Raw genomic sequence first — 27,933 nt, forward strand, 5'->3', positions numbered from 1 at the left:
CATGCATCGGATGCCCTTGTAGTTTTGTTCTGATCAAGAATGACAAGACTCTTGATCAGGTGTTTTAGCTTGTCAGTGAAGGACATTCTTTTAATTTCAGGTCTTTTTGGTCTAACCCCAAAGCAGCAAAATGTAGCAGACAAAACTGTACACCACATTTTCAATAAGGTCTTTCTTGTGCATTGTATGATTTAAATAAAATCCCTTAATATTCTTTAAGCTATAAGTAACTAGGAAATGGGTCTTAGAGTTTAAATAAAGTTTGTGACATTTGGCAGATTAAACACTTCTAGCTTCAAAGCAGAGGGGATGTTTGCTGAGATGTGGTGGTCCCCTGATCAGAAACCATTATAAAGTTCACCTTAGCATATCTAGGTAATTAAGTTGTGGGTTAATGATTGTCAAGGAACAGTCCAGAAACACTACATATCAGACCATATTGAGACCTCAGAGAGACCAGAAAAAGGGGATAAGAAGAGGAGAGAGGAGAGAAAGAGGATCAGATCACAAGAGAGGAGTTGGACCTTGAAGCTTGTGCCAGGCGAGAGCCCCGACTTCTTGATCATCCAAACAAAAGATGATGGGAGCTAAATATCTGACCTTGCTGAGGAAAGCTTGCTTTTCTGTTCTTAGGGAACTTGGGTTTCCTGTATAAAAGATACCTTGGTTAAAAATGTCTTTCCTGCTTAGGGTGCATTTTTAGAACAGGGAAAAAGGCTCCCACTTATTTTGTGACATCCAGGGTGCAGAGAGAGCGATTCAGCTGCAGATTGTATTGTATTGAAAAGGCATCTTATCTCTTATTTGGCCTCTGTAGGGTTTAAGAGTTTAATACTAAGTAAAAGTCTGGGGGTTTTCTGGTAAGTAGGATGTTAGGCCTCTGACACACATTGCTTGTACATACTGTAGTGTAAACATAGTAACTTGTGTGTTGTATAGTGTGTAGCATAATGTTTGGCTTGGGTATATTCAGAGAAATCACTTACAAGTAGGGGCTTATGAATAAAGTCAAATCTTGATTTTCACAATTTTCATAACCCCCCATTTTAACAATACTAATGATTTATTTTTCCATTATAAACCCTGAATGATACACCAGAAGGCAACAAAGACTATTTTGAAGAAAAGTCCCAGCTTTAAGAGGTATCTATAAACATCCCTCGAACACCTGCAATCAGTATATTCCTTCACTTATTTAATGAGAAGCACTTCCAAAAATAACTTTGAGAATATATTTTAATTGACATGTAAACAAGTCAAAAACAGATTCTAGCTCTACCCAGGACAATTTGCATCCTTATTTACAATTATTTATGGCACAATGCACCTTCCAGTACATTCTATTAATGATTGCTTAATAAATACATTATACCACCTGAACATTTAGTGGTACAAAGTTGTATTATCCTTAATATCTTGCAATGCATCATCTTCATACATAGTAAAAGCTGGTACATGTACAAACTTATACAATAAGTCAAGGAAAAATGATGAAGTTTCATTCAGATTCTTATAAATGAGGCCCCCCAAGTTTCTTTCCCAATTATGCCAGCGCTCCAAACATTTATTAGCTATTAAAGTGCTCACTTTGAAATTATATATCCTTCTAAAATGGAATCTGCAGATGGTTGAAACAATTTTTCCCGTTAAAGTCTGATATGTGTCTGCAAACTGTTTAAGACCAGATACAAAAATAAACTACTTATGAAGACCCAGCTTCCCCAGTGTAGTGTAACAGTCAAAGACTGAGAAAAAATTGTGCCTAAAACTCAATAAATAAATGGGTTTGTATCCATGTCTGCAGCCACACAAAACAAATTTCACTGCATTCAAGTTCATATGATTAATTTTAAACATTTTACTAAGACCTAAAACAATATAGGAACTTATTAAACAGTCTTATAGGAAATTCAGACTTCTGCACAACAATGTGATACCTACACCTTCATTTTTTCTTTTGAAGAAACTTCAGAAGCAAGCAAAATGTTTTGCAGTAGAAAAAGCAATGAGGCTTTCTGCATAAATACTGGCTATTAGAGAAATCCTGGGAATAAACTTACTGCATAAAAATATTTGGGCACATCGATTCTGTGACACGATAAACCAGTGGTCTCTTAAGCCTGGTCCTGAACACACCTACATAAGCAAGTCTAACAGGTCAGCCTTATTTACCAGTTTTGTAAAGACTGAGAACATTGAAGTTACTGATCAATTAAGCAAGGACTTTATTCAATTAAAGAAAAGCCAGCCTCTGAGAGATGAAAGTCATCGTTACATACCAAATTACTTAATTTCACCATATGAAATTATTCCAAGTTTTAACAAAATGAAGATTTTCATGTGTACACAACCTACTGGATTTGATTTAGGATAGCCAGCTCTAGGAAGCCCAGAAAAAAACAGGCAGTAACTGTTGGAAAAACATGATGGTTCTTGATAAATACAGTATGTACTAATGAGAAAACATGCAAAAGGAAAAATGAGAGAAGAAGGAAATTATCTTCTGTGACTCATCCCAATTAACCTACAGAGGGTATTTAGCCTACATTTTCAGGATATCATGTGCATAAATCTCTGTTCATCACAGCCACCGTAATTCCCACACAAGGTCACTAGTGGATAATGGTCCTCTGGCAGGTAACAAGAATAACATTGCATTAAGGCTTTGACATTGTGATTGTCAGAGCACCTGCCTGCCTTTTCTGTAAATTACAGAAAAAACAGATTTAGAACTTTTAAAAAAGGTTGAAAATAGGAACGGTGGCACTACTTTAAATCATGCTATCATTAATTTCAAAAGAACATTAAATTGGTTAGTATAGGAGAATGCAATCCTTTTTTTATATTGCCTGTAATGTGCACAGCACTATGGTTACAAAATATACAGGAATGGCAGTGAGATCAATATATTTTTAACATTTTGTGACCATTAGGAGGAATATATTTTACACACTAAATCTACAATCTTATACACAGATTTCAGCTCCTAAACAGTAAATGTTTCATATGCATCAGAAATAGTTTTTCCAACCTACATAGAAACCTTTTAAAATGTTAAATTCTGACAGCTAAAGGGAATTACTTTTTTTCTAGTTTATATACTTTTCCAGATGCCATTCAATATGAGGGAGAAATATACATATTTACACTGCTTACAATTACTTTTACATATTTTGCATACAGTTCAAACCTATAATTATTGCTTAACCCATATACTTTCCATATTGTAATTCAATTCCTTATAAATCCATAAGAGAATTTTAAATAAGCGTCCTTATAGTTTTAACAGATGCTGTGCCTTATAAATCTACGACTTCCCCTGTGCCAAAACTTAAAATGTGCATGTGACAGAAGGTGAACTTAAAATCTCAAGGGATACAGACTTTTAAGATTTACAAATGTGGGCATATTGTAAACACATTCAAAATGAATCATACTTCAAAGAACTCTGTGTACACATTAGAATTTGTTACAAAAATATACAAACAAACCAATGTTATTTATCTGGTACACAATTTGCAGTTTTAGAGATGAAACTGATGTGCAGTTCCAAATTAAAGAAGTATCTAAGCCCGAACTTGAACATTTAAGTCTACTCATATTTTCTACTTCGTTTAAATTTCAGAGAATGTAGATCCCAATCAAGTCTTGTTGCTGTGAATGGGGATGTTATGATTTAGCTGTAGTTCTTTGCAAGAGCACCTTAGAGAATTCGACACTGGTCAACATTTGGAGCAAACAGTTTCTAAATAAAATTAGAGCGTTTAAACCAATTACCCTAATACAGTACTTGAAAAGCAACTCGAGACAGGAAAACCTGTGTTTACTGTGGCTGCTGTGGTGCCCGGCTCTAGATTATAAAGTGCTTTAGTGAGGCGGGACGCCCAGCCCCTCACTGCTTGAGCAGGTCCTTCAGCACAGCTCCAGCACTGGCATCGGCAGACACTGGCACTGGTGTGAAGGTGGGCAAGGAGTCGGAAATGGGCTTCATGAGCAGGTGGCCACCCCCTCCCGCCCCTGCGGCAGCTGAGTTCATCAGGGGCACAGCCGCCGAGCGCGGCGCCAGGAACGGACTGGACTCCGGTCTTTTCGCTCCTCCAGACGCCCCTGGAAGATATTAGGCCTCGCTCTGAATACTAACACTACGACTGGTCAATGAGAGAAAGATGAGGCAACATCTGGAAGAGAATCGCTCAACTTGTATCCCAAGGTAATAAAGCCATTTTTAGTTAATAAAACAGGGAATACAATCGTGGATATTATTTAAAGCTGCAATAAAACAACTGACTGGTCTTTTACAGACTCACAATTTTTACCACTCAATATCATTTTTGGTTTCCTTTATCCCATATGTAGAACCAGCAGCAGTTTTATACTCCTTATGTGGTAATGAATCTGGCTCTAGAACCTTCTGCCAAACCTCTGGCTGCGAGTTCAAGAGCACCTGCACCAGAGGTAGTGTAGACCAGAGTAATTCTGAGTTTCTGCAGTGTGCTGGGGGGGACTCATGCCCTCCCAGCTTTAACAACCAAGTGCTTCTGCCTGAGGACTGGCATCTGGATTACAGTACTCAGACTGTGGCATCAGCTCCTGCCTTTACTGGTCAAGACTGGCTAAATTTTATCTTCCTCGTTTTAAATAGGTGATTCATATTAAAAGACAAAGGCAAACGTCTCTCAGCACTGGGACTGTGCTGTGCAGTATACAGGTCTTGGGCTCTGCTTGTACACACCTGAGGCAGAGCTTCCTGCGCTGCTGTAGGTCTGGCCAGGAGGGTGTGCAGTCAGAGGCTTTACGTCGTACACAGGCAGTCGGAGTGGGGGAGCGGTGGGCCTGGACTCCACCTCCAAAAACTTCACAAACATCTCCGAGAAGGACTGCACAGTCAAACAAAACATGAGGGCAAAATCATGAAATCTTTCAAATATGTTGTTATGAGATGATGGTCAGAAAATAACAATAAATCTGCAAGAATGCATTCCTTACGCTGTTCATCTGTGATGAATGGCCAGGTCTTTGTGGAGTGTTGGGGACACTTTGAGCAGTTCGACCCCCCAACCAACTGGATACCCACCCAGTTACACCGTGAGGCTCTTCTAACAAAAGCTGTAGAAACAAAGAATAAGGCAAATGAGGATGCAACAGTTTCTATAAATAGAATATTTATAAAGCTGAGATGGCAGTTCAGGTTTTTAACTATACTGGCATCCCTTGCAGTCAAAGTTGACTATCTTTCAAGATCATCTTATCTGTATGTTCAGAGATTACTTGAGGCCGGTTCTGGAAAACCAGGTGTCTGCTTCAGTTTGGGAATGTTGCTCAGTAGAAAAGACTGCCCTGGGTTGTTGATCTGGTCCATGACATGCTGTTTCTGCACATCATATGGCTCTGAAGTGCTGAGATCCTTGTAGCAGATTCTTCCTCCAACTGAAGGAATCCTGTTGTTTTTTTTTTACTAAGTAGTGGCCGATCCTAATGCGGAAGACCTCACAGATGAGCTGATGGAACTAATTTGGAGGTCGTAAGACACTGAATAACTCCCAAAGAAAAAGACATCTAGAGTGGAGAATTTTAACAGCCTAAAGGAATAAAGGCAATGAAGTGGAACAAGACTGAAAGCAATAAAACAGGCCTTAGGAGAAGTGTAATTGAATTTACCACTCATTCTGAAATCTGTTTTTCTTTAAACTGTTGGGTAATTCTTCTGAATAGTTGGAAACCTTTCCCATTGTTTCTGCCAACATTCATGAATAAGGAAATAGTTTCTTCAAGGACTTTTTTGAGCAGTGGCCTGACTTCACGTATATAACACATGGCAGAGTAAGATTACTTATCCTATCCTTTTGCATGATTTATTGTCTGCTCTGTTAAGACATAATTAAGCACCGGAGTAGTGCCATTTGAGCTTACCAACATACAATGTCACTACTCATTTTTTTACCATAATGCCAGGATTCGTTTAAACATAAAACCATGCCTAGTTTTCTAAACTGCAGGATAACAACTACTCAAACCAAAGTTCAAAGCAGGTATACTATACCAGGTTGCCTCTGAAGTTTTGTTGAAGAAGAAATAAAACATGAAAAAAATACTCTAATGTTTTGATTCAAAAGGATCATGGTCACTTGTCTTGTGTGCAACAAGATGGATTACCAGTATTTAGAAGAGCCAGGAAAAAATCATTCAGTTGGCATTGAGCGTTCAGAACTGCACACGCCAAGTGCACACCCCACTCAGCCGCATTAAGAGTTTGGACAAGGTTTTCCTATGTCACTTGAATGTACCTTTTATTTTTCAGAACTGCAGGCTCCCAGGTTTACATTTTTTGACAGGTATCTCCAGTATTGTCAGTGTTTAATGGAGTGCAGCAAAGAGTACTCAATCAGTCACCCATGTTTTACACTGTTAAGAGTACATCTCGCCGACAATCACCTTACAAACCTTACACAGAACTACAGAATTTGTTTTTCCAAAACATTTAAACCTAATGACACTCTCGTTTTTTTTATAGCCACTGACTGAGGTCTAAAAACACAAGGTGATAAGGCGTCTAATCCTATTAGTTCAATCACATGGTTATGATCAGCGGCAGAATGAAAACCACAGGATCCCACAGGCTCTGGAGGACTTGACCAACAGATTTCCCATTCAACCGTGATGCCAAAGGCTCATTTAAATCACTGGCGTGCACCAAAGCATCGCAGTGTTTTAAATAACATCACCACTTCAAAATCAAACGCGTATATCTCATCTCCACACGATATCTTTATCAGCAACTTCTGATAACCTATGTGTCACGCTTTTGAACCTGCTCATTAGTGTATAATGTAGCTGGTTCGTGGTGACCAGTTGTACTAGATCTCTGCATAATTCTGCAAAGGATTTAGATTTGAACTCGGAGTGATTCACTGCAGCAGGACCATGTCTTACCCTATAAAGTCTTAAAATACAGAGTGGGACTTTACAACAGACACCAATATTTAAACATATACACCTTGGAATTTTGGATATAAAGATCATTAGGCTGCAGCATCAGCAGTATGTGCGTGATTTTAATTAGCAATTAATACAGGTATACCATATTAAAGGCTATTTAAAAGTTCAGCCCTTTAATAACTGTTGTGGTAATTACGACCAGTGTTGACCAGTTCCACTGTTACATTCTAATGTGAATGAATGAATTCCTTTAGGAACAGCATAGACTTGAACTGCTAAATGTTTTGGCAATCACGATGAGAATGGCTACAAATAAGAGGAAGCCATCTGACCGATATATAATAGCTATTCACATTGCATTCTCTCTCCTAGATAGATCAAAGCATTACATTTTGACTACAATGTGTAAGCAGTATCTTTGGATAATTCAAATACACTGCTTATACCTAATAACATTCTTTTAAAATGAACCACTCTTATAGCAGAATATTAGAATAATAGAAATGATATTATTATGTCATCAGCAGCCAGATTTCAGAAAGACATTATTTGTAGTAAACAGGTTAAGAACAGCAGGTTCCTGGCCACTCCATACCTTGTCCATCTCATCTTTCTTGAGCCCCAGCACACTTCCCATTAGCCGCAGGGCTTCGTGCCGCTTGTTCTTCGGAGTGTGGAAGTGCCCGACAAACAAGTTCCTCATCAAAACCCTGGAAAGACGAAGGAGGCTCAGGTTACCCGACGGGCACAGTGGTCACGTTTTATAGATGTTTTATTGAGCCCATTTTAATGGGCACTATTACCAACGTAACCTCACACTGCAACATTACAAAAGCTTCACTGGTAAGAAGATTAGCTGAATCTGCACTTCACTGTACATATTTGAAGAGACTAAAAAGGCAGATTTACAGAACCTTTTGTACTCTTATGTGATGACTTTTTTGTCTTAGGCTTAAAATATTTAAGCTAGCCTGAGAAAAGTTTTGACGGTAACTACAGTGCAGGCTTCATTAAATGGTAACTGGTTGTGTTATTTTAATCAAAGAGACTTTATTTTCGTAATCGGTAATTGTCAAACAGCTGGGGTGACACCTGCGACGCTCGGGTCAGTGCGGTGGAGCAGTGTGGTGGCTCTGTGGCTAAGGATCTGTCCCTGTGGCTGGAAGGTTGCCAGTTCATATCCTGCGGCTGGCAGAGCAAGGCCCCTAACCCCAACTGCCCCAGGGGCGCCGCATAAATGGCTGACCTTTTACTCTGACCCCAAGCTTCTCTCCCTCTCTGTGTGTCTCATGGAGAGCAAGTTGGGGTATGCAAAAAGAAAAATAACTAATATAAGAAATTGTATATGTCCAATAAAGTGATCTTATCTCACACCAGGAAGAACCTGCCGACTCGTGCACTGTAAACCCCATGCACCGCTCACCACAGTACCTAAAGCAGACCTAGCACTTACTGGTCTCTCACCAAAACCACTGCACATTTACATGCACCAGGCAAGCCAATGGAGTTACTCTGGCACAGTTAGCCAGCGAGACCATGGCAGACTTAGGCCTGCACAGCCCCTGGGGTGCTCAGTTGTGAATCGTGCACTGCTGCTCTGAGAACCTGACATAGCCCCGACTACAAATTTTGTTTGCATAACAGTGCTCAACCTGTGCTTTTTTTTTTTAAACAAGCACCTATTAAGCCTTAATATTATACTATTTGGATCTGTTTATTTTTAGTCTTAAATTCAGAACTTACTTGTCTACTTTTCCTTCGGTGCTGTTCAGGAGGTTCATGAGCTTATTCTGAGCCTCTTCCAGCATCTCTTGTCTGAGTGCCACTAGAAAACACAGCACAGTTCTCAAGCCTTGTTTTAGACATTCACAGTATCTGAAATTCCATACAATTGAAAGATTAATAACGCGTCTTCTGAAGCTGACATTTTTTTCACAAACCTTTGCCAAAAAAAGCAAAGCTCTGGAACCGAGAGCAGTATTCCAGACATGTACCACTCAATTAGTTAACTATTTAAGGCAAATTGCAAAAAAGGGCAGCATTTCTTATTTTGATTTTAACAACTAATATAGTATAAGACCATAAGAACTGTCTGGGAATTTAACTGTGATGTAATCTAGTAGGAAGCTGTGTTTGTCTGAGGTTGATAAAGCTGAAACTATCGTGTGACTGAACAAGACAAATGGGGCAGGACAACTCGGGGTTCGCCAGTTTGTTAGGAGCAGAAAGTGAATTATGGCTGCTGTCAGCTGTATTAAACACGCTGTCAGATTGTCTTGTTCATGAGATTTGTTATTCTGTGCTCACAGAGCTATTACTTTTTACATTTGGGAAAATGAGTAAATTATAAAATTAATGGCAGTTTCTGGGAACAATCCTCAGAAAGCAGCACAGCAGATACTATACTTTTGACAACGGAAAACTGTTCAAAACAAAATCTGCCTTCATAATAAGACAAACTATATATATATAAATGCATAAAGCAAACCAACTACTGTTCAGATTGTTATTCTTTTAGTATCCTTTATATGAGCTTATCCTGACACGTATAATTCTAAACAGGTTCACAGGTGCAGAGAAAGCAAAATCTCAAATCATTTTTTCAGGATGCCACTTTTGAGGCTGACAGAGATCTTCAGATTCTTATTGAAGGCTAAGGGTGTATAATCTTTTTCAAAGTTTCAACTACCTAACACTTACTTTTCGAACTATTTTTAACAAACACAGACTGAAACAGGCATATGTTTGGTGGGGAGCTAAGGAACATATTTTCAGGGATTACAAATACTGAAATCCATCCAATGAATCTGTATTTAGATTATCAAGATCAAATAATATGAAAGTTCAGAGTCCTGATGATTCAGTATAGTGTTACAATTAAATCCACGCTAATATCTGGTCATCGATCTTGTCAAATGTAGCCAATTCTGATTTAATGAAAGACAAAAAAGGTGGATTAAGCATACTAAGCATTGACACTACATAGACATCAAATAGAAAGACTTCATGAAGAATGGATGCTGCCTTAAATGTCTTACATCTAAGACAGCAGTTTGTGAGAGAAGCCAGTATATCAGCCGCAACAACACAGCTGGGCAGCTTGTTTCAGACTCCCACAACCCTCAGGGTAAAGAAGTGCCTCCTTTTTCCGTTTTAAATACATGAAGTTTCCACGTGCGCCCTCTGGTTCATGTTTCACTTTTCATTCTGAAGAATTTCACTGGGTTGGCTTTGTCAATGCCCCTGAGGAGTCTAATGGAATTAAGTTTCTTATTTGCTCTTTAAAAAAAAGATAAGGGTCTTTTTTCCCCATCAAGCCAAGAAGCAAAACAAAGCCTAACCTTGTTTTTGTAGTTCTTCAATCTGCTCCTCTTTCAGGTCGAGCTGATCTGTCAGTCTTGAAGCTGACTCAAGGGCTGCATTGGCTTCATCGAGATTAATCTGGGTGGAAAGGAAATGGCCAAAATCCCAGAACAGTCCTATTATTTTAAGACCCCCACATCAGCTATAAAAACATTTTTCAACAACAAAACTGTTTCACAAAGCAGAACTGATAGAAAGGCAAGTGATCTGTCTGGGCTTAGTTACAGTCGTTTTGCCAAATTAACTCTAACAGAAAGGTTAGGGGGGAAAAAAATGACAAAAGATACTGTGTTTAAGTGGGAGAAAAGTTACCAGGGCTGAAGAAACCATTCTAATCCCATACCTGCATGGCAGCCAGTCTGTCTTCCAGCTTTTCTGCCTTCCTCTTCCATTCTGCCCTTTCCTTTTTGTACTTCTCTAGCTCTGCTGAATACATGGCCTTCTCCTCTGGAAAACGAATACAGGTTCACTAATACATTACTGCTATAAACTGTATGGTCTAGGAACGAGAAAGACACCATTCTTAAATATCAGGCTTAAACATATGCAAGTGACAGATTACACAACAGAGTACATCAATTTTTGTGTGTAATCAGTTATTCCAGCAAAGATGATAAAAGTGTTATCCAAATAAAGCATACATAAAAAAAAGATATTACACAGACTGTGGCATGTTTATCTGTGAAAATTCACTTCTAATAAGGACTTTAGTGAAATGCACTTAAGTAGAACTAAACATGAATCGTAGATGAGCAATGCATATAAGCAGCATTTGGAGGATTTATTTAAAGCTCACAACCCCCTAAAGACTCTGAGACTGCACAACGAGAATATCAGTCTCTTTGATAAGTAATTAACACAATATTTACACATAAACCTATGAAGTGGTTTAGCAAAAAGATCATTCTCAAATGTCAAGGGAGAAACCTGTGTAAGTTTAAATACGTACAGGGTAAACCGAACCACAGCAGATTTGACTTGCCTTGCTGAAACTGCTCTAGCACCATCTGCAGGTTGGAGAGGGAAACTGCATACTGGTTCACTTGCTCCTGTGAGGTACGGAGCTGCATCAGGGCTTCATCCCTCTGACGGGCAACAGTGTTTAACTGCTCCTGCAAGGACTCCACCTGCAGACTAGCTTGATGGCTGCAAGGGTTAAAAAAAGAATTACAGAATCCTGCCAAAACCCAACTGTAAAATGGTAATTTCCTGAATGGGCTTTCCCTTACAAGAGGGAATGTTTTAATAATGCGCACTTGAATTTATAGTACATGCAGGACTCAGAAGGAGGCAGTTCTCAAATTCTCAGTAGGGAGAAAACTGGGGTTTGAAGCTTTAATTTATTGTAATAAAATAACACAACGCTTTGCATTTTTAGGCTTGAAGTAGATCTGTTTTGCATCAGGGATAAAGTGCAAGTGCTCCATTTCATGCTATTTCTTATGGACACTTTTGTAAAGAAAGTGAAAAAGTTTCTGTTCTCATTATATGTGCATCTTTAAATATGTATATTATATAATATATATATTGTGGCATACAGAAAGTTTTCATTGTGCTGATTACTAGTGAAACTCAATAGTTGTGTAATGCTCCAAAATACACGTCTTTAAATTACTGGAAAATATAAAATAGTCAATGAAATGTCTGCACCTTTTCTCCATGAAACAAAACATAGAAATATTGAGTCCATAAGCCTCTATTTTGTTTATTTTTAAGTAAAAAAATGAAAATGAGTTATCATTCTTTCCCTCTTTTGACATCTGCTTATAGAGATGGTGCGATGTGTAGCTGCTGAAACCATGAGCAAGCAGCTAGCAGGTACCACGCCTGTAGCTTTACCTCGCACTCTCCACAGCGCTGGAAGAGGAAGCCAGTTTTTCTTCCAGGAGCACAACTTTCCTCCTCAGCTCGGCCTCGCGGTCCTCAGCCGCCACGGCCTCTCGGGTGTAGGAGTCCTCGATCTCAATCAGGTGAGTGCGCAGCCTCTCCAGCTCCTGCTTCAGGCGCTGCTCCTTGTCCTTCATGTGCTGCAGCTGAGGGCACAGTTCAGTGGGTGAAATACTGCCCCCTGAAGGACCTGTCTAAATACCCCAGCAGTGCCTTCTGACTGTTTTTGCCCATGCGAACATCAGATTATTCAAGGGTTAAAATGACTATTTTAGTGTCAACTCTCACATACGGATTCAATTTAACTCTTGAATGTATTAAGGGACAAAGGCATTGGGAAGGAATGTATAGCGTTTGCCAAGTCGTACATGCCCGAATCACTGTTTGGGATATAAGAAATCCTTCGAATGAGACCTAAAACCGAGGTCCTGACTCTCTGTGGTCATTAAAAATCCCAGGGTGTTTCTCGAAAAGAGTAGGGGTGTAACCCCGCGTCCTGGCCAAATTTCTCCATTGGCCTTTACCAATCATGGCCTTCTAATAATCCCCATCTATGAATTGGTTACATTACTCTGCTCTCCTCCCCACTGATAGCTGATGTGTGGTGAGTGTTCTGGCGCACTATGGCTGCCGTCGCATCATCCAGGTGGATGCTGCACATTGGTTGTGGTGGAGGGGAGTCCCCATTTACCTGTAAAGCGCTTTGAGTGGAGTGTCCAGAAAAAGCGCTATATAAGTGTAAGCAATTATTAATTATTATTATTATTATTATTATAAGCACAGAATTTGGGTCTTGGGTTTATTTTGATTGATCATCATTAAAAACTATTTCCATATTGCTAACAGAACCTGGAAATGTAAATTCTTCTTCATGACAGTGGTTGCAATTTAGCTACTCAAACTGACTTCTTAATCAGTATTGTAATATAAGGAGGAATGTGCAGGAAATATTTGAGTACCTTAAATATTAAAACAAAACATGAACAGCCACACATTTTACTTCTGTCACAGTACCAGAGAGATGGATAATAAATATTTTAGGCTTTTTCAGGAAGGAGTTTCTACTCCAATTTACACCATCTGGGTCCATTTACAAATAAATTATGCATCAGTCTTACCTCATTCTGTAAAGCACTAGTTTCCATCTGTTTCTGTTTCAGGGCTAACATCACTTGGTCTCTCTCCTGTTGAAATTTCACAGCTTTCTCTTGCATTGACTTGACTTCATTCAACAACTGGTTTAGTTCCCCTGACTTTCCCTGTTAGAAACACAATATGTGGGATTAAACCCAGATTTTGTGGTTACGCAAAACTAAAGGGAAAATTTGCAACGGGCAAAAACTGCAGTATCCAGATGTGCAAAGTTTATAGACTTATCTAAGAACACTTGTGGCAGTAATTTCTGCCAAGGATGCCTCTATCAAATATTGACTCAGGGAATAAACACTTATGCAGTTATTTTATTTCTAATTAATTTAGGAGGACATTATAGTGTTTCAATGGCAACAATCTCAATTAAATACATAATTTCATTATTTTAACAATAAAATGTAAAAATTCCAAGAGGGTGAAAATTTTTGATAACCACTGTACATCACATCATAAAATGCAGATTTGTTGTTTTGCACTGTGCTCAAGTCTGTAGAAAACAGTGTTTTCAGCAGATGTAGCAAAAATATTTTAGAGATTCTTTAAGGTTCAGTTTGAATACTATAAAGTGAAATTAAGTTCTCATGTATCCACATAACAACATGGACCTACCTGCTCTCTTTCCTTAAGCATTTTCTCCAGTGCAGATGCTTTCTCCTTCATAGAATTCGATTCAAACTCCTTCTCTCTCAACATCATGGAAAACTGCATGTTAGTCTCCTGCAAAGCTCTGAATTCTGTCTCCTTCTCTCTGGACTTTGCTATTATTTGCTCGTTCTCATCTTTCAGTTTCCGAATGTCCATTTCTAAAATCAGAGTTCTCTCTTTAAGGTTGGTCACTGCCTGCTTCAACACTTCATTGTCGTTTTCTTTGTTTCTCAGGCTCTCACTCACAGAGCTTAGCTGGTCCCCTTTGGATTTAATCAAGAGGTCCTTTTCTCTGAGAGACGTCTGCAGGGCCCCCAACTTGTCCTTGGCCTGCCTGATCTCTGCTGCTGCTTCTTCGTGTCCCCTCTGCTCGCTCTCAGAGGCCGAAGCTATAGAATTGGACAATCGGTGGTTATTTTCTTGGAGAGTCCTTATAACAGTTTCCTTCTCCTGTAGGATTTTTTGTAGATGTTCCTGCTCCCTTTGCAATCTTTTCACTGTATCTTCCTGCTCCAGTGGTGTTGTGACTTTACAGGCCGCTTCACTCACACTAGGAGTGCCCGAATCAGGACTGCTTGCGACCAGGTCAAGTTTTCCTAGCAGCACATCCTTAGTGTTGCTCAGCTGGCAGATGGTTTGCTGAACCTGAGCAAGTTCCTGACTCAGGTTCCCTAGCTTCTTTTCCTTCTGCTCGTAACCCTGGATCAACCTATTGTAGTCGACTGAAAGTTTGGAGTTACAATCGCTATCAGCCGAGATCTGGCTTTGCAATTTTATAAGCTCCTCTTGCAGCTGTGCAGATTCATGCTGCATGTTCTTGACGGTAGTGATGACCTGCTGCTTCCACTCCTCCATCTTTTTGACTTGCTGTTTTAAGGTATCCCTCTCCTGAAGAAGCTCTTCAAACTGATTGCTACTCACACCACTTGATTGGGCCTCAGACCCGGAGTTTGAGGTCTGGAGGACAGTCAGCAGTGTTTGGCACTTTTGTGTCAACGCATCTATCTCAATGTCCTTCTCCCTGATAATCCTGGAGAGGTTCTGGATTGTCTCTCGTACCATTTCTTGGCTCCCAGTGTCGCTCATATTGGACAACCTCTGATTTTCTTCTTGAAGCTTCAGGAGAGCAGCTTCTTTGGCTGCGACAATATCCATGATTCTATGGTAGTCCGACTTCAACTGGCTGTTCTCTCGCGTCTTTTCGTTTAGCACTGCCAACACTTGTTCTCTTTCCACCGCATAAGCTTGAAGTTGCTGCTGGAGGTACATGATGTCCTGCATGTGTGATCCAGCAGACACCCTTGCATGAAGAGCTTGTATCTCCAGATCCTTCTGCTGGACGATCTGGGAGAGTTTGCCCACTTCGTCTTTGGAAACGACCAGCTGATCCAGCTGTTTGGTCAATGACACATTCTTCTCATTGAGAAGGTTAATCTCTATCTCTTTTTCTTTGATCCCCTTAACCAATCTTTCTATTTCCACTTTGGAGAAATCATGCTTCTCATTCCCATTCTCAACATTCATTGACTGAGTTTTATCTTCTTGCAAAATATTAGAGGAATCGGTGTTGATCACCTGTGTTTCCCTCTGTTGCTTCAATTGATCAATAGATTCCTGAAGGTGAACAATCTCTTGGTCTTTCTCAGAAATCAGTTTTTCATAATTCAAAGTCAATTGCTCATGCCGCATTTTGGCCTGATTTAATTCATTTTGTTGCATCTGAATAGACTGCTGAGATTGCAGAAGGCTTCCTTTTTGTTCCTCCATTACTTTCTTAAGAGCCAAAATCTCTTCTTCCAAGTGGTTATTTTTGCTTTTTAGCTGTGTGATCTCAGTTTCCAGTTCTGTAATTATATCCAAAGTTTTAGGCTCAGCAATAGGTTGAGGTCTGCTTTGCTGGTCCCTCAACCGGTCAATTTCTTCTTTGAGATGACTATTTTCTTCCTTCATCACACCAAGCTGCTTTTCTTTCTCGTCAAGTAAGTGCTTAATCATGTCCCCTTCTTTGGCTGCCCTGTCACATTTTTCAAGCTCCTCCTGTGTTTCGCCTACCCTTTCCTTGAGCTTCTCTATAAATGCTTCTTTCTCTTTGATCACCTCTGTCAGCTGTTTCTGCCCACATAAACTCGTTGATAGTATCTCACTGGTTTGTTGGTGATCGGCTGCCATTTGTTCGATCTCTCGTTTCAGGTCCGAAATTTCACAGTCCTTCTCCTGATTCAGCTTAACCATGCGCTCATGCTCAGTCTGCAAAGCTGTGGCATCCATGCTCCGGGCCTTTGTAAGCTCCATAATAGTCTGCTGGTATTGCCGGGCCTGTTCTGCTAACCTGTTTTCAGCTTGGTTAAGCTCAGCTTCCAGCTGCCTCTTTTCTAGCCTTAAAGCTTCTACTTTCGTATCTCTCTCCAAGGAGGCCTTTTTTAAAGCTGCCTGGAGATCCTGAACCTGGCGACTCAATCCTTCGTGCTTCACTGTTGCCTCCGTATGCGCCACTTTAAGCTTTTTATTTTCCATTTTAAGTTCATAATTTGCAGATGAAACCTTTTCCAGCAAACCTTTGTTTTCGGACATTTCCTGCTTCAGTTCTGACATCTCCTTTTCCTTTTGCTGTAGCAGCTGTTCCTGCTGCTCGTCACGAACGGCACTCTTGCTCGACCCGGCAAGCTCCGACCTGGCCGCGGAAAGTTGCTCCTCTGTTTCCTGCAGCTGTTTCTTCAGCTCCGAGTTTTCCTTCCGAAGGTGGGAGCTGTCCTCCTGCAGCTTCTTCAGCTTATCCTTCAGGTCCCCGACGGTGCTCTCCAGCTGCTGCCTGACCATGTGCATGTCATTGAGAGCAAAGGCGCTCTGGCTCAGTTTCTCTCTCTGCTGCTCCAGCTCCTGCTGCATCGCTGCCTGGTCCTTCTGCTGCTTTCTTGAGCTCTCCAGTTCAGACTGCAGACGGCAAATAGAAGCATCTGCATCTTTACGCTGCTGGGCCAGCTGATCCTTGAGTGAAATCAGGTGCTACAAAATAAGAAGAAATCATTATTGTGACTTACCTACATAAAACAATTTATCTCCCCTTAGATCCTAGTTGATGCAAGTGATTCATACCCCTGATACTGCAGTTGTGAATGTTTTTTTATCTAGGGATGTTATTCCTTAATCTGTAGCATAACACGAAGGATGATGAACTATAACTGACCATATTGGCTTCCTGATTCTGCCTGTCCAGCTCCTCCACTTCTGCTGCCAGCCTGTCCTTCTCCATGGCACCCTCTGTAAAGGCCAGTTCCTTTTCTTGCAACTCGCTTCTCAGTTCTTCCACCTCTAGCAGGACGGCATCCAGCTCCTCGTTTTTTCTGGTACCATTCTCCTGCATTTCTTGAGATTTCAGCCTTTCAAGAAGCTCAAGCTGAAAAATAGGGCAAAAGTATCACAACTGAACAGTAACATGATACATACATGCAACAGAAATGAGAGTGATAAAGTAGTTAAGCCTTTCAGTGCTCAGCTCATAGTGAATCCTTTTCCCAACAAACGACCCAAACTATTCATAATAGGTGCTGTTGTTAAGCAATGAAATTGTGTATCCCAATACCAATTTTGAAGCTCAACAAGGAAACACTGACTTCAAGTCACAAAAAATGCAGATGTATCCCGGACAGAACACTGCAGGAAATGGTTTATAGTCCGCCAAGAAAAATGTGCATTTTGCTGCACCAATTTTGGATGATTCTGAGAAGAGAGTCTCAATGGAATTCTGCTGTGGTTTTTCATTAGCTATAGATACAGCCTGATGGCTGCTGCTGCACACCACAAACTGTCAACCACTACAACGTGGAGCACTGATGGAGGGCTGTACTCTCACCTCCTGCCCCGCCTTACTTCCACATGTACACCAGCATATATCCAACTCCAAGAGTGTAGCAGATCCCAGCAATAACCAAAGGTCATTTCTGATTTATACAAACAGGGACAGATTCTGCAGTAGATCAATAATTCTCCTGAGTAGCATGGATTTCTTACGTTTTTCAAGGACAAACTACCTAAACACACAAACCAGATGGGCAGAATACCCTCTTCACTGTAACCCATGTTCTGTTCATGCTGGAAATACAAGTATAGTATCATTCTGCATTTAAATCATTCATTTTACCTCAGTATTTGGCCACCTAATTTAAAAATTGGCACAGAACAAACAGGATGGAAAAAAATATAATTCAATCCAAGATTCACTAATAATGTTTATATAATTTAAGAATTGCTAGATTAAGATATTTAAGAAGAATGGATAGAAACAAATATAGCCACTGGCTGAGACGGAACTGTTCTTGACTTCTACCAACCTTCTGTTGCTCCAGCTCCTCCTTCTCTTTCCTCATGGACTCAATTATAGTATTGAGTTCTAGAATGTCTGCGTGTTCTACTTCTGCTTGGGACTCAGTCTGGTAAAACAAAAAAAAAAGCTTTCACAGTCATGCTCAAGTAGAGCAGTTAAAGGAAAATTGTACTTGCCCGTAAACACAATAAGGGCAAGAGTTGGGGACTGGCATTCTTAAATGCCGACTCAGAATCAAGCTAAATCAAAATGACTTTTCATGCACTGTCACATTTCATTGTCCTGCTATTTTTTAAGAAATATTTTAATTTAATCTCTCTTCCTCTCAAAATATCAGTGCATTGTGTTTTTCTCTGATTTCTTCCTAGAAGCTTTCTGCAGTTGGTTATTCTAGCATAATATATAAATGTACAAAATGCATCACACTGCTATTTTTCTCCCAGGGTTGGAAATTAACTTTCTGTGGTGTTAACCACTTAGGACAGCAGGCAGGTGATCTAGTGGACCACTGGAGATTTTAATGGCATATTTTTCTAAAAGAATAATTACAATAAATCCAGTACATGAAAAATTGTAAACACAAATTGGGATGATTCTCATTTAGCAAAATAGAATATAAATTACATTATAAAACATAAGCATCAAGTTATAAAATATAAAAAAACAACCAATTATAATTTAAACAAACACTATCTCGAACATTTAACAATACAAAGAAATGCAGACAGCACAAATTACTCTTAACATTTCATTATATAGCCTGCAAATGCCTCAATTACATATTATCAAATTGTCAACATACCGCACTGAGACTGTTCAGCCTTGATATCTCCTTTTCTGCTGCTGCAATCGAGAGAAGAATAATTAAATCGTATCAGCTGTCATAACTCAACAGTTTAGCAAAAATGCTTTCGAATTACAACAGTGCAAGTTGTTAAAAACATTGTGCAACATCTTTCTGGATCAAATCTAGAAGACAAGAGTTACCTGACAGAGCTTTCTTCAATCCAGTGATCTCATTCTCAAGGTGTGATTTATGCATAGCTTTCTCTTCCTGTTCTGTAACTCTAGTCTGAAGTTCTTCAACAGAGTTCTGCAGTCTTCGATAATTTTGCATCAGCTGGTTGTTCTCTGCTTCGGCAAGTTCCTTTTCCTGCAACAGTGCAGTCTGCTTCTTCCCTGAGGCAGCGAGACTCTCTGCCATACTCTTCAGCTTCTTCTCCTGCTCTTGTGCACTCTCCTCCAGGGCTTGGATTGTCCTCTGCAGCTCCAACACTTGGGAATGCTCCTGGGTTCCCGTGCTGGATCCACCTGAAACAAAACACAACGTATAAAACACTGATGATCAGAAATACAAAAATGTATCTACATATATGAATTCAGTCCAATTTCAAGTTTGACATTTCAGATAAAAACATATCTGTCTCAATACACAATGGTGTAAAGTTTTAGAAATAACCCTCTGGCTTGCTTTGCAAATTTCCAATATTTTCAGAAAAGGTTTGAAAGTTAGAACTTCAAAGCTCCTCTATTGTCATACAAGCTTTTCATTTTCCGTTAAGATCAGTAAGGTCACCTGCTAGCACAGAACACGCATGCTGCGTCTATGAAAATGTACCTCACCTACATTCGACCTGAGACACACCTCTCTGGAGGTAACCAAATTACGTCTTTTTTTTCCTCTTATTGCTCAACAGATGCAAATCATAGCTGTTTGTGACAGTCATGGCAGCCAGCTTAAAACTACAACATCTGATTCCGGAAAGTAACAAAAGAGACTGATCATAACATTTTCATTCATGGTTTACATTGAGATATCAATGCCTGATGTCACCTTAGTAATAATCAGGCTTAAGTTTAAACATCGTAAACAGGATATTTACGATCTTATCTTCTAGGATCAGCTACAGTATGTATTCATAGAGTCTCAGATCGGCGCCCGACGCTTGTGATGATGTCCAATTAGCTGTAGAAAGTAGGAGATGTCTCACACCTGCTTGCAGCTGCTCTTCAAGCTCCTCAATTCTCTCCTCATACTCCGCCAGCTCCTCCCTATGTCGACGCGTGATCTCTGCCGTTTTCTGTCTGTGCGCGTCCTGCAGTACAGAGAGCTCGTGCTGATGTTCATCAATGTCCCGGCTCATAGTCTCCTTCAGCTCCTGGGATGGGGGGGGAGGGAATGGGGAAAGAGACATCCTGAACTACACAGGGTAAAGATAAGCGCCACAGAAAAGACAAAAATGATTCCCAACTTGTTCCCTCTGCATCACAGGTCAAAACCAAAGCAAACAACTGCAGAATCATCCATAGCTCATGGCAAACAAAACCCAAGAGCATGCTGAATAGTAAGTGAAGAACCTGGACCGTAAATTTATCTTTTAAAAAAAACAGGATTATTTTTTTCTAACATTTTAACACTAATATAATAAAAAGTATTCTGAGATCTGTTCACCATCAAACATACTGCATAAAACCTGATGCACTGGGCTCTTTAAAATATAAGAATGCAAAGCAGAAGTAAGAAGAATAACACTCCTGTTTCTCTTACCTTAATAGTTCTTTGGAGTGCCTGCACATCACTCTGGTCAGTACTGACTGCTCCCTGAGTCTTAGAAGTCTTTAAAAATAAAGATTGGTACAAATCACAGACTGAGCACCTTTGCCACGTGACCAGCAAACATCATACTGTAGGTCCCGGGGCACGATCTAAGAATCCGACAGAATCGCCTCCTATGAGCAAACATAACTCCTTTTAGTATATAAACCTAAAAAAACATACTGCTTAGTAGGGCAGGGTGATATACCAAAAATTTACCGCTACCAACGTTAAGAATCTCTCGCCGACCTAATTTTGCTGATGCTGGTATGTTTGGTCAAAGCTTTCCTCACAGTGTGCTTTTATGACCAGTCCCCTTAGAAACTACAACAGCCAGCCATCACATCCAGTCATATGCTTCTGTCTCGTCCAACCTTCCTTCTTCATTCCTAATACAAAGAAGCGTGCCAGGCATGAGACAACACGAGCGCTTATGCTGAACCCCAGTCAGACAGGAATGACTCAAGTACAAATGAAGACGGGCTGGTATCTAAAAAAGATGCAGTGTCGATCATTTGGTCATATTTTGGTTTCAGCAAACAGGATACTGAACAAAGAGAAGTCAGATGTAAAATCTGTCGGAAAACTGTTTGTGTGCCCAAACGTAACACGAGCAACTCATTTCATCACTTGAAATACAACCATGTCGTGGAATATGAAGAGTGCAAAAAAAAAGACCGACACATGCACTCATGGCCGAAGTGATTCCCCCAAACAGCTGTCTCTAACACAAGATGAGGTGTGTGCAGCTTTAATAGTTTTGCATATTTAAAACATGATCTTTCAGCGTATCATGTAATCATATAATTTCAAGGGTTTTAAAAAAATTATAGTTAATTTATCGTTATCGAGGTAAATGTGTGAAATTATCGTGATACTGATTTGAGGTCATATCGCCCAGCCCTACTGCTTAGTAAACATCCCTCAGTTCACAACTTCTGAATTCAGTTTCCAAGTTTCCAAAGCATTTTCAACGAGTTATGAAAAAAGCGCCTGTGCAAAGTGTTTGAGAGCACTTCCCTTAAGTAATTTAGTCAACAGCGTGGCAAAGTAGGAAGAATTTAGAATACAGCCAGCGTGTCCTTGAGAGGTGGGAAGAAACTAGAGAACAGGAAAACATGTAGACTCCACCCTGAACTTAACCCAGGAGCCTTGAACTGTGAGGCCACAGTTCTTAACCATGTCACCGCTCTGAAAAAAGGGACCATTTCAAATAGTGACCTGTGATAGATGCTTCCAGTGAGAAACCTCTGATTCAAGTCGAGACACTTCATTGGACAGCCTATTGATCTCTTGCTGAGACCAGATGACATCTCCAAAGTCCATCTCGTCCCCCTGGAAGCCTGGGTGAGGCCCTGGGGTTGGGAGGAAGGAGGCTGTTGTGCTGGTGGGCAGGACAGCTGGTTCTGTGGGCTGTGCAGCCATCTGGAGCTTCTGCACTTCATCCTGAAGGCTATTCTGCCTGGCTTTCAGATGGCTGATCTCCACCTGAAATATGAATTTCATTACAAAACCGCACAGTTTTAAAATACTGTACAGATGCCAAATTCAGAGAGATATTCAACGTAATGTGGCTTGAAGAATCCATGTCCATAAAGTGAAGCCAACAGCTGTCTTGATAGCAAAAGTCCAAGTGTGAAGACACTGCTGTGACTGCAGCTATCCACCATACCTCCTTCTGCTGCAGCAGAGATCGGTATTGGGATGACTGCTGTTTTATCTGAATCTCTGCAGCCTCATGCTTCTCTTCGAGTTCCAAGTGAATCTTCCTCAACCGTTCATACTGGAAAACAAATAGGACGAGCAATGAGTGTTTTTCAAGTCCTTGCTGTGGCTTCCTACAAAAGTTTAGTCTTGACTTCAAAATCGTCTTGCTTAACTAAAGGGCTCTATATGGGATGGCACCTCAGTATCTGACTTACCACTATCCTACTCCTCACATTGCAACCTGGGTTTATCTAATTCTGATCTCCTGTTTGTCCCCCAAGACCATTTACATGCTATGGGTGATAGGGCCTTCTCTTGTTATGCCCCAGAGGTCTGGAATTCTAAGGATATCAGAGTCACCTTCCCTGGGCTCTTTCAAGTCTAGACTTAAAATCTTCTTCTTTAGAAGGGATTTTATTTAACTGCATCTGCGTCTGCCTCTGTGCTTTCCTACTGTATTATAATTGTGTAATTCTACCATCTCCTCTTATTGCGTGCTTTCAGAATCCACTTTTAAATATGCTATATAAATTAAGTTTATTATGATTTTTCTGCAAGTTATCACAAATGAACATCACATATGAAATGCAAACTCTTGTAACATAATACAGAGAATGACCATTTCACTCTAACACAAACTGCTTGCTGTGGGATCATATGAAATCAATTTCCCTTTAAGCAGAGAATTAAATAGAAGAATTTGTCAAGAAGCAAACTTTCAGAGTAAGAACAATATTTCTTATAAGTGTATTACAGTCGTCATTATTAACAGTGGTTTCCATTGTCTATCTAGTAAATGAGCTGCAGATAATTCCATTATTAAGAGCCTAGTAGTCTATGACGCATCAGGGAGCGACTATTGGGCAGGCCAAAACATCCTGTTACTGTCTTCAAAATGTAGGTGAATTTCGTAACTGGAATCTAGGCTTAAGAAATCGGGAAAAGGGTGATAATATATACTACTGTTAGTACTGCGGTACCTGACACTGGATTGTCATTACCCCTGAAGTTGATTTCAGACCTGTGTAGATTCATGACTACCCTGTTGGTACTGCGACACCTGACACTGGATCGTCATTACCTCTGATTTCAGATCTGTGTAGACTGATGACTACCCTGCTGGTACTGCTGTAGCTGACACTGGATTGTTATTACCTTTGAACTTGATTTCAGATCTGTGTAGATTCATGACTACCCTGCCGGGGTACCTGACACTGGATTGTCATTACCTCTGATTTCAGAGTTGTATAGGTTGATTCCACTTCCATTAGTTTTGAGTTGGAGACATGTAGTTCAGTAGCAGCATCTGGAAAAGGAAACCAGCAGATACAACGAAGTTTTAAACAGATGCTCAAAGCCAAACGAACTAACAAATTGCTTAATAATATACTGTCCATGGCCCCACCCTGAAAAGTTCCACTGAAGTCATTTAAAACCTAAGACACTACGATAATAATTCAATACATCTCTTTAATTGTACTTTGATTTAAGCTTAGATGCACATGAATATTTTTAAATAGACTTTGGAGTTAAAACCTAACCTACAATAGGAACTGTTTCTATTTGAACTAAACTTATTACCATAAAAATGTAACTGATGTATACATCATTAAAAAGAGGGCATGACACAATAAAAAATCATAAATGTGATTAACTTTTCTATCATGTTTTTGAATAAAAAGGAACTTGCAATGTTATGATATAAAAAACTGTAAATGTATTTTAGTAACACATTTAGTATCTTTTTTCACAACAAAACCACAATTACAAAGATTTTCAAGAACAAGGTTATACCAATGTTGTTTAAAAAAACACTTAAAACAGTTAGAAAACTTCGTTAGTTTATTCCTCATCATAACTTTTCATTATTGCTCTTTATAAAAGATAGAAAAGGAACAAGAGTTCTGATAGACTGAACATCAGAGAAAAAAAATGCAGATCAAAACAACAAAAACAAGGCTTTCATGCCATGCTTAAGCTACTCTTGGTTTTGTATAAATGTGTTTTCCACTTACGGAAACAATCTTATGGTCGTTTTTTTTTGGAGCAGATCTTTTATAAGCCTTGTTAGTATCATTTCTCTCAGAGTCAGAGGTACACTGACGGACCAGTATCTGCTACAGCCCAGTTGTGTGGCCACAAAGCACAGAAAAACAGCTGCCACTGCTAAAGTAAGCTCTAAGAAAAGAAATGTGCCCAGCCTTGAGCAGTTATCTAATCATAAACAGAAAGCTAAACCAGGATCTCTCTGGAAATGACTTTCAGTTTCTTAATGTTTTTTTTACTAAATCAAAATGCTTTTCTTTATATTGTGTGCACTTCAAAGGAAAATTGAGTAAGTGGCACCCGAGATGGGATTTCCCCTCTGCTATCTGCCCCATGTTCTAAAAAGGTCCAAGAAGTATAAAGCCACTCACTGCCGAGCCAATCCTTACACAGAAGCTCAAAGAAAACGTCTGCGAGCTTTTACCTTAAACAATCCCCTCACTACATGCATAACCTTTACAAAGTCTTTTGTTCACAAAATCATCATGATGCAAACTGCAATTTGTACACATAAGGTACTTAAATTGCCTTATTAGACCGCTGATTAGAGGATAATCAAGAAATTCAGGTTTAAATGTTAAGTTTGCTTTCTCTTGCCCTCTCAGAAACAAAGAGGCTAAGCAGCTTTTTACAAGCACTGCCAAACCTGGCATCAACTGAGCTGAATGACACAGCAACAAGTAAGGATGCGCTCGTCTCTGTGTTTCAATACTATCATAACGGCCATCGTATCTTTTGCACTGAAAATAAAAAGACTAATCAGCCTTTATATTCACCTTTTTCAATACATCCCACCACTCTGACTCTGAAGGAAGAGAAGCAGTGTTGAACTATAAGGTAAATTCAATTCAACTTTATTGGTCCACTTTACAGGTGGATAGTATAATGAAAAGCGTTTCTCATTAGTCCATCAGGTGAAGTATATAAAGAACAGCAGACAAGACAATAGACAGTAAACACAATAACAATGTGAACAACAAGTATGGTACAAGTATGATATATCTGTTAAAATGAACCAATATATAATCCCCTGTACTGTGTGAGGTGGGGGTCACATGTGCTCCATCATTGGCATCAAAGTAAACTTAGAAAGTAGGCATTGATATCCATTCTCTACAATAAGGGTATGATAATAGATAACACTGGTTACTTCTGGCACTGTTTCTGTCACTTTTTATGCCACAAAGATGACAAAAAATGTCAGTTTGTCAAACACTCAACATGATAATTGAATATTACATTTAGAATATTTAATATTAAACTTATTTCTTTAGAAACCCTTCCACTCTCAGATGTCATTTTATTAGTGCGACTTCTTCCTAAGGGCTGATCCTCAAATGAACAGTTCAAAGTTCCTAGTAGACAGTGAACGTTGAAAGCAAACACCAACAGCTGTTGTCTCTTCAGTAAAACTGCACTGCACAGATCACATTTTAAGCTTCATAACCTGCCTTTTCTTTTGATTTGGATAAACATGAACATCAAACAAAGACTGAAGAAAACAAAAAGGAAAAAGTGAAAAACAGAAAAGAAGGCTATATACATATGTCTGGCATTTTTTTGGTTTACTATGAAATGTAAATATTTGAAACTGTGCAAATATGGTAACCCACCATGTTTCTGTGAATAATCCCTTCCCAGGTCTCATAAAAGAACAGGACCCCAGTGCTATTGGAAAATCACACTTGCATAAGGTAGTCAACACTTAACTGCCCCTCCCTTGAACGTGGGCTGAAAAACATTCTAAGGACTTAACAGTTTGAAATGTGCAAAAAGGCAGATTTTACATCCCAAGCCAAACATTAGAAAGACAAACTCGATATTTGGATTTCACACAGAAATTACGTTTTGGAAAATGAATCTTAAAATGGGGCATCTTAAAAGCAACCAACCCCAGAGCCTGACAAAATTCGAAATGAGGCAAATTCACAGATGGGCTTCCCAAACCTAAATGAGAAGATGTTGTATGACACCACAGGGACGGTAAAAGTTACACAAAGAAAGGTAAAAAAAAGACACAAACAGACGTATTCGCAATAATGGTCAAAGTCAAGGCAAGAATTTGCAAGACAATGGTGTCATTAGAGGATCTGTATGTAACGTTGCGTTCCATGGTTATGAGAAACTGACACTGACTGGGGTTAATCCCAATTAGGACTTGTGTAGCAAGACAGTAAGCACCCCACTGAGTATTTACCTCACAGACTTCCACGCTTCAGTGATGTGCGTGTGGGAGCACGGTGGATACATCGACCTCAACACTGAAGGTGCTGAGGGCGAGCAGAGTTCCCGATTCGGAGAAGACTAAGAATACTACGCTGCACTCACCTCCCACTTCCTCCGTGCCCTCCAGGAGAATGTCTTTGGTAAAGCTGGACAGCTGGCCGGTGAACGAGGACAGGCTTCCCCCGACCTGTCCGAGAGACTGACCCAGCCCAGAGCCGAGCCCTCCGAGCCACGAAGACATCGTTGCAACAAAAGACGAACTCGTTTAAAAAGGGCGACGGTTGGCGACAACGACGGGAACGGAGCATTCAATGCCTGCTCTTTTCGTTTCCTGTCCGATACAAGTCAAATTCCAGTCCCATCTAAAGGGAAGCCGCCACAGCGACACCTCGTGTGGTGTTACCCGGCTTTGCGACTCATGCTGCCGGCTACATACCACTGGAAAACTCGCGGCTTGTTAAAACGACGACACCAAAGATACAATTACAAAAGCTAAGTCAAAAAAGAATGGCAGTTACAGTTAACTTAGATCACAGTAAAATATGCAAGGTGCGCCAGATACCACAGCTCGCTCTTCTGCCCCCTCTAAGTTTCTGTAACAGCTGTGTTTTTATTTTCAATGCTCAGCACAAACTGATGATATCCCCCTGCCAACTCGACGGCGGCCATGACAGCCAGAGCTCCTCGGGATACGTGGACAGTCGGTAAAGCCACCACGGCATCATGGGACACCGGAGGACCAACAAGTCTCTCGGAAGCTGTTGGGTTAAATGTGTTTGTAAATAGCTTGAAGCCGTCCGTGTCCGTCTAGTGGCAGTGGGTGGTTTGTAATTTGCTTGTTTCTCTTTTAAAATAATACAAAGGTCTTGTGTTACTGTGAATACACGTCCATATTTAAATGCCGCAGTGCGAATGTGCCGGCTGCATATAGATGACAGCATTAATTCATTTTAAAACCTTCTGAACTGGCAAAATTATACATACAGTAGTACAACGTCAGCAATTTCGCACTACAGAAATTTTTATAAAGGCTTTATGTGAGAATTATAGTGTG

The 27,933-nt window shown here is 40.0% G+C and overlaps 1 protein-coding gene across 1 annotated transcript; it reads right to left on the reverse strand.

Annotated features, from left to right (window-relative positions):
- Positions 1 to 1,218: 1,218 nt before the first annotated feature.
- trip11 (thyroid hormone receptor interactor 11) lies at positions 1,219 to 27,809 on the reverse strand. Its single transcript, XM_015350945.2, has 21 exons — positions 26,982 to 27,809; positions 23,837 to 23,913; positions 22,573 to 22,683; positions 22,122 to 22,388; positions 20,853 to 20,921; positions 20,298 to 20,463; positions 19,292 to 19,615; positions 19,107 to 19,147; positions 18,312 to 18,410; positions 17,168 to 17,377; positions 13,948 to 16,986; positions 13,305 to 13,445; positions 12,139 to 12,332; positions 11,282 to 11,445; positions 10,643 to 10,746; positions 10,278 to 10,377; positions 8,680 to 8,761; positions 7,532 to 7,646; positions 4,987 to 5,106; positions 4,733 to 4,877; positions 1,219 to 4,107 (listed from the first exon to the last, which is right to left on the reverse strand). Exons 1-21 carry the CDS (start codon positions 27,118 to 27,120, stop codon positions 3,893 to 3,895), a joined length of 5,922 nt encoding a protein of 1,973 aa, XP_015206431.2. The 5' UTR covers positions 27,121 to 27,809; the 3' UTR covers positions 1,219 to 3,892.
- Positions 27,810 to 27,933: the final 124 nt, after the last annotated feature.

Source organism: Lepisosteus oculatus, chromosome 8 (genome assembly GCF_040954835.1).
Source record: "Lepisosteus oculatus isolate fLepOcu1 chromosome 8, fLepOcu1.hap2, whole genome shotgun sequence".
Classification (NCBI taxonomy): Eukaryota; Metazoa; Chordata; class Actinopteri; order Semionotiformes; family Lepisosteidae; genus Lepisosteus; species Lepisosteus oculatus.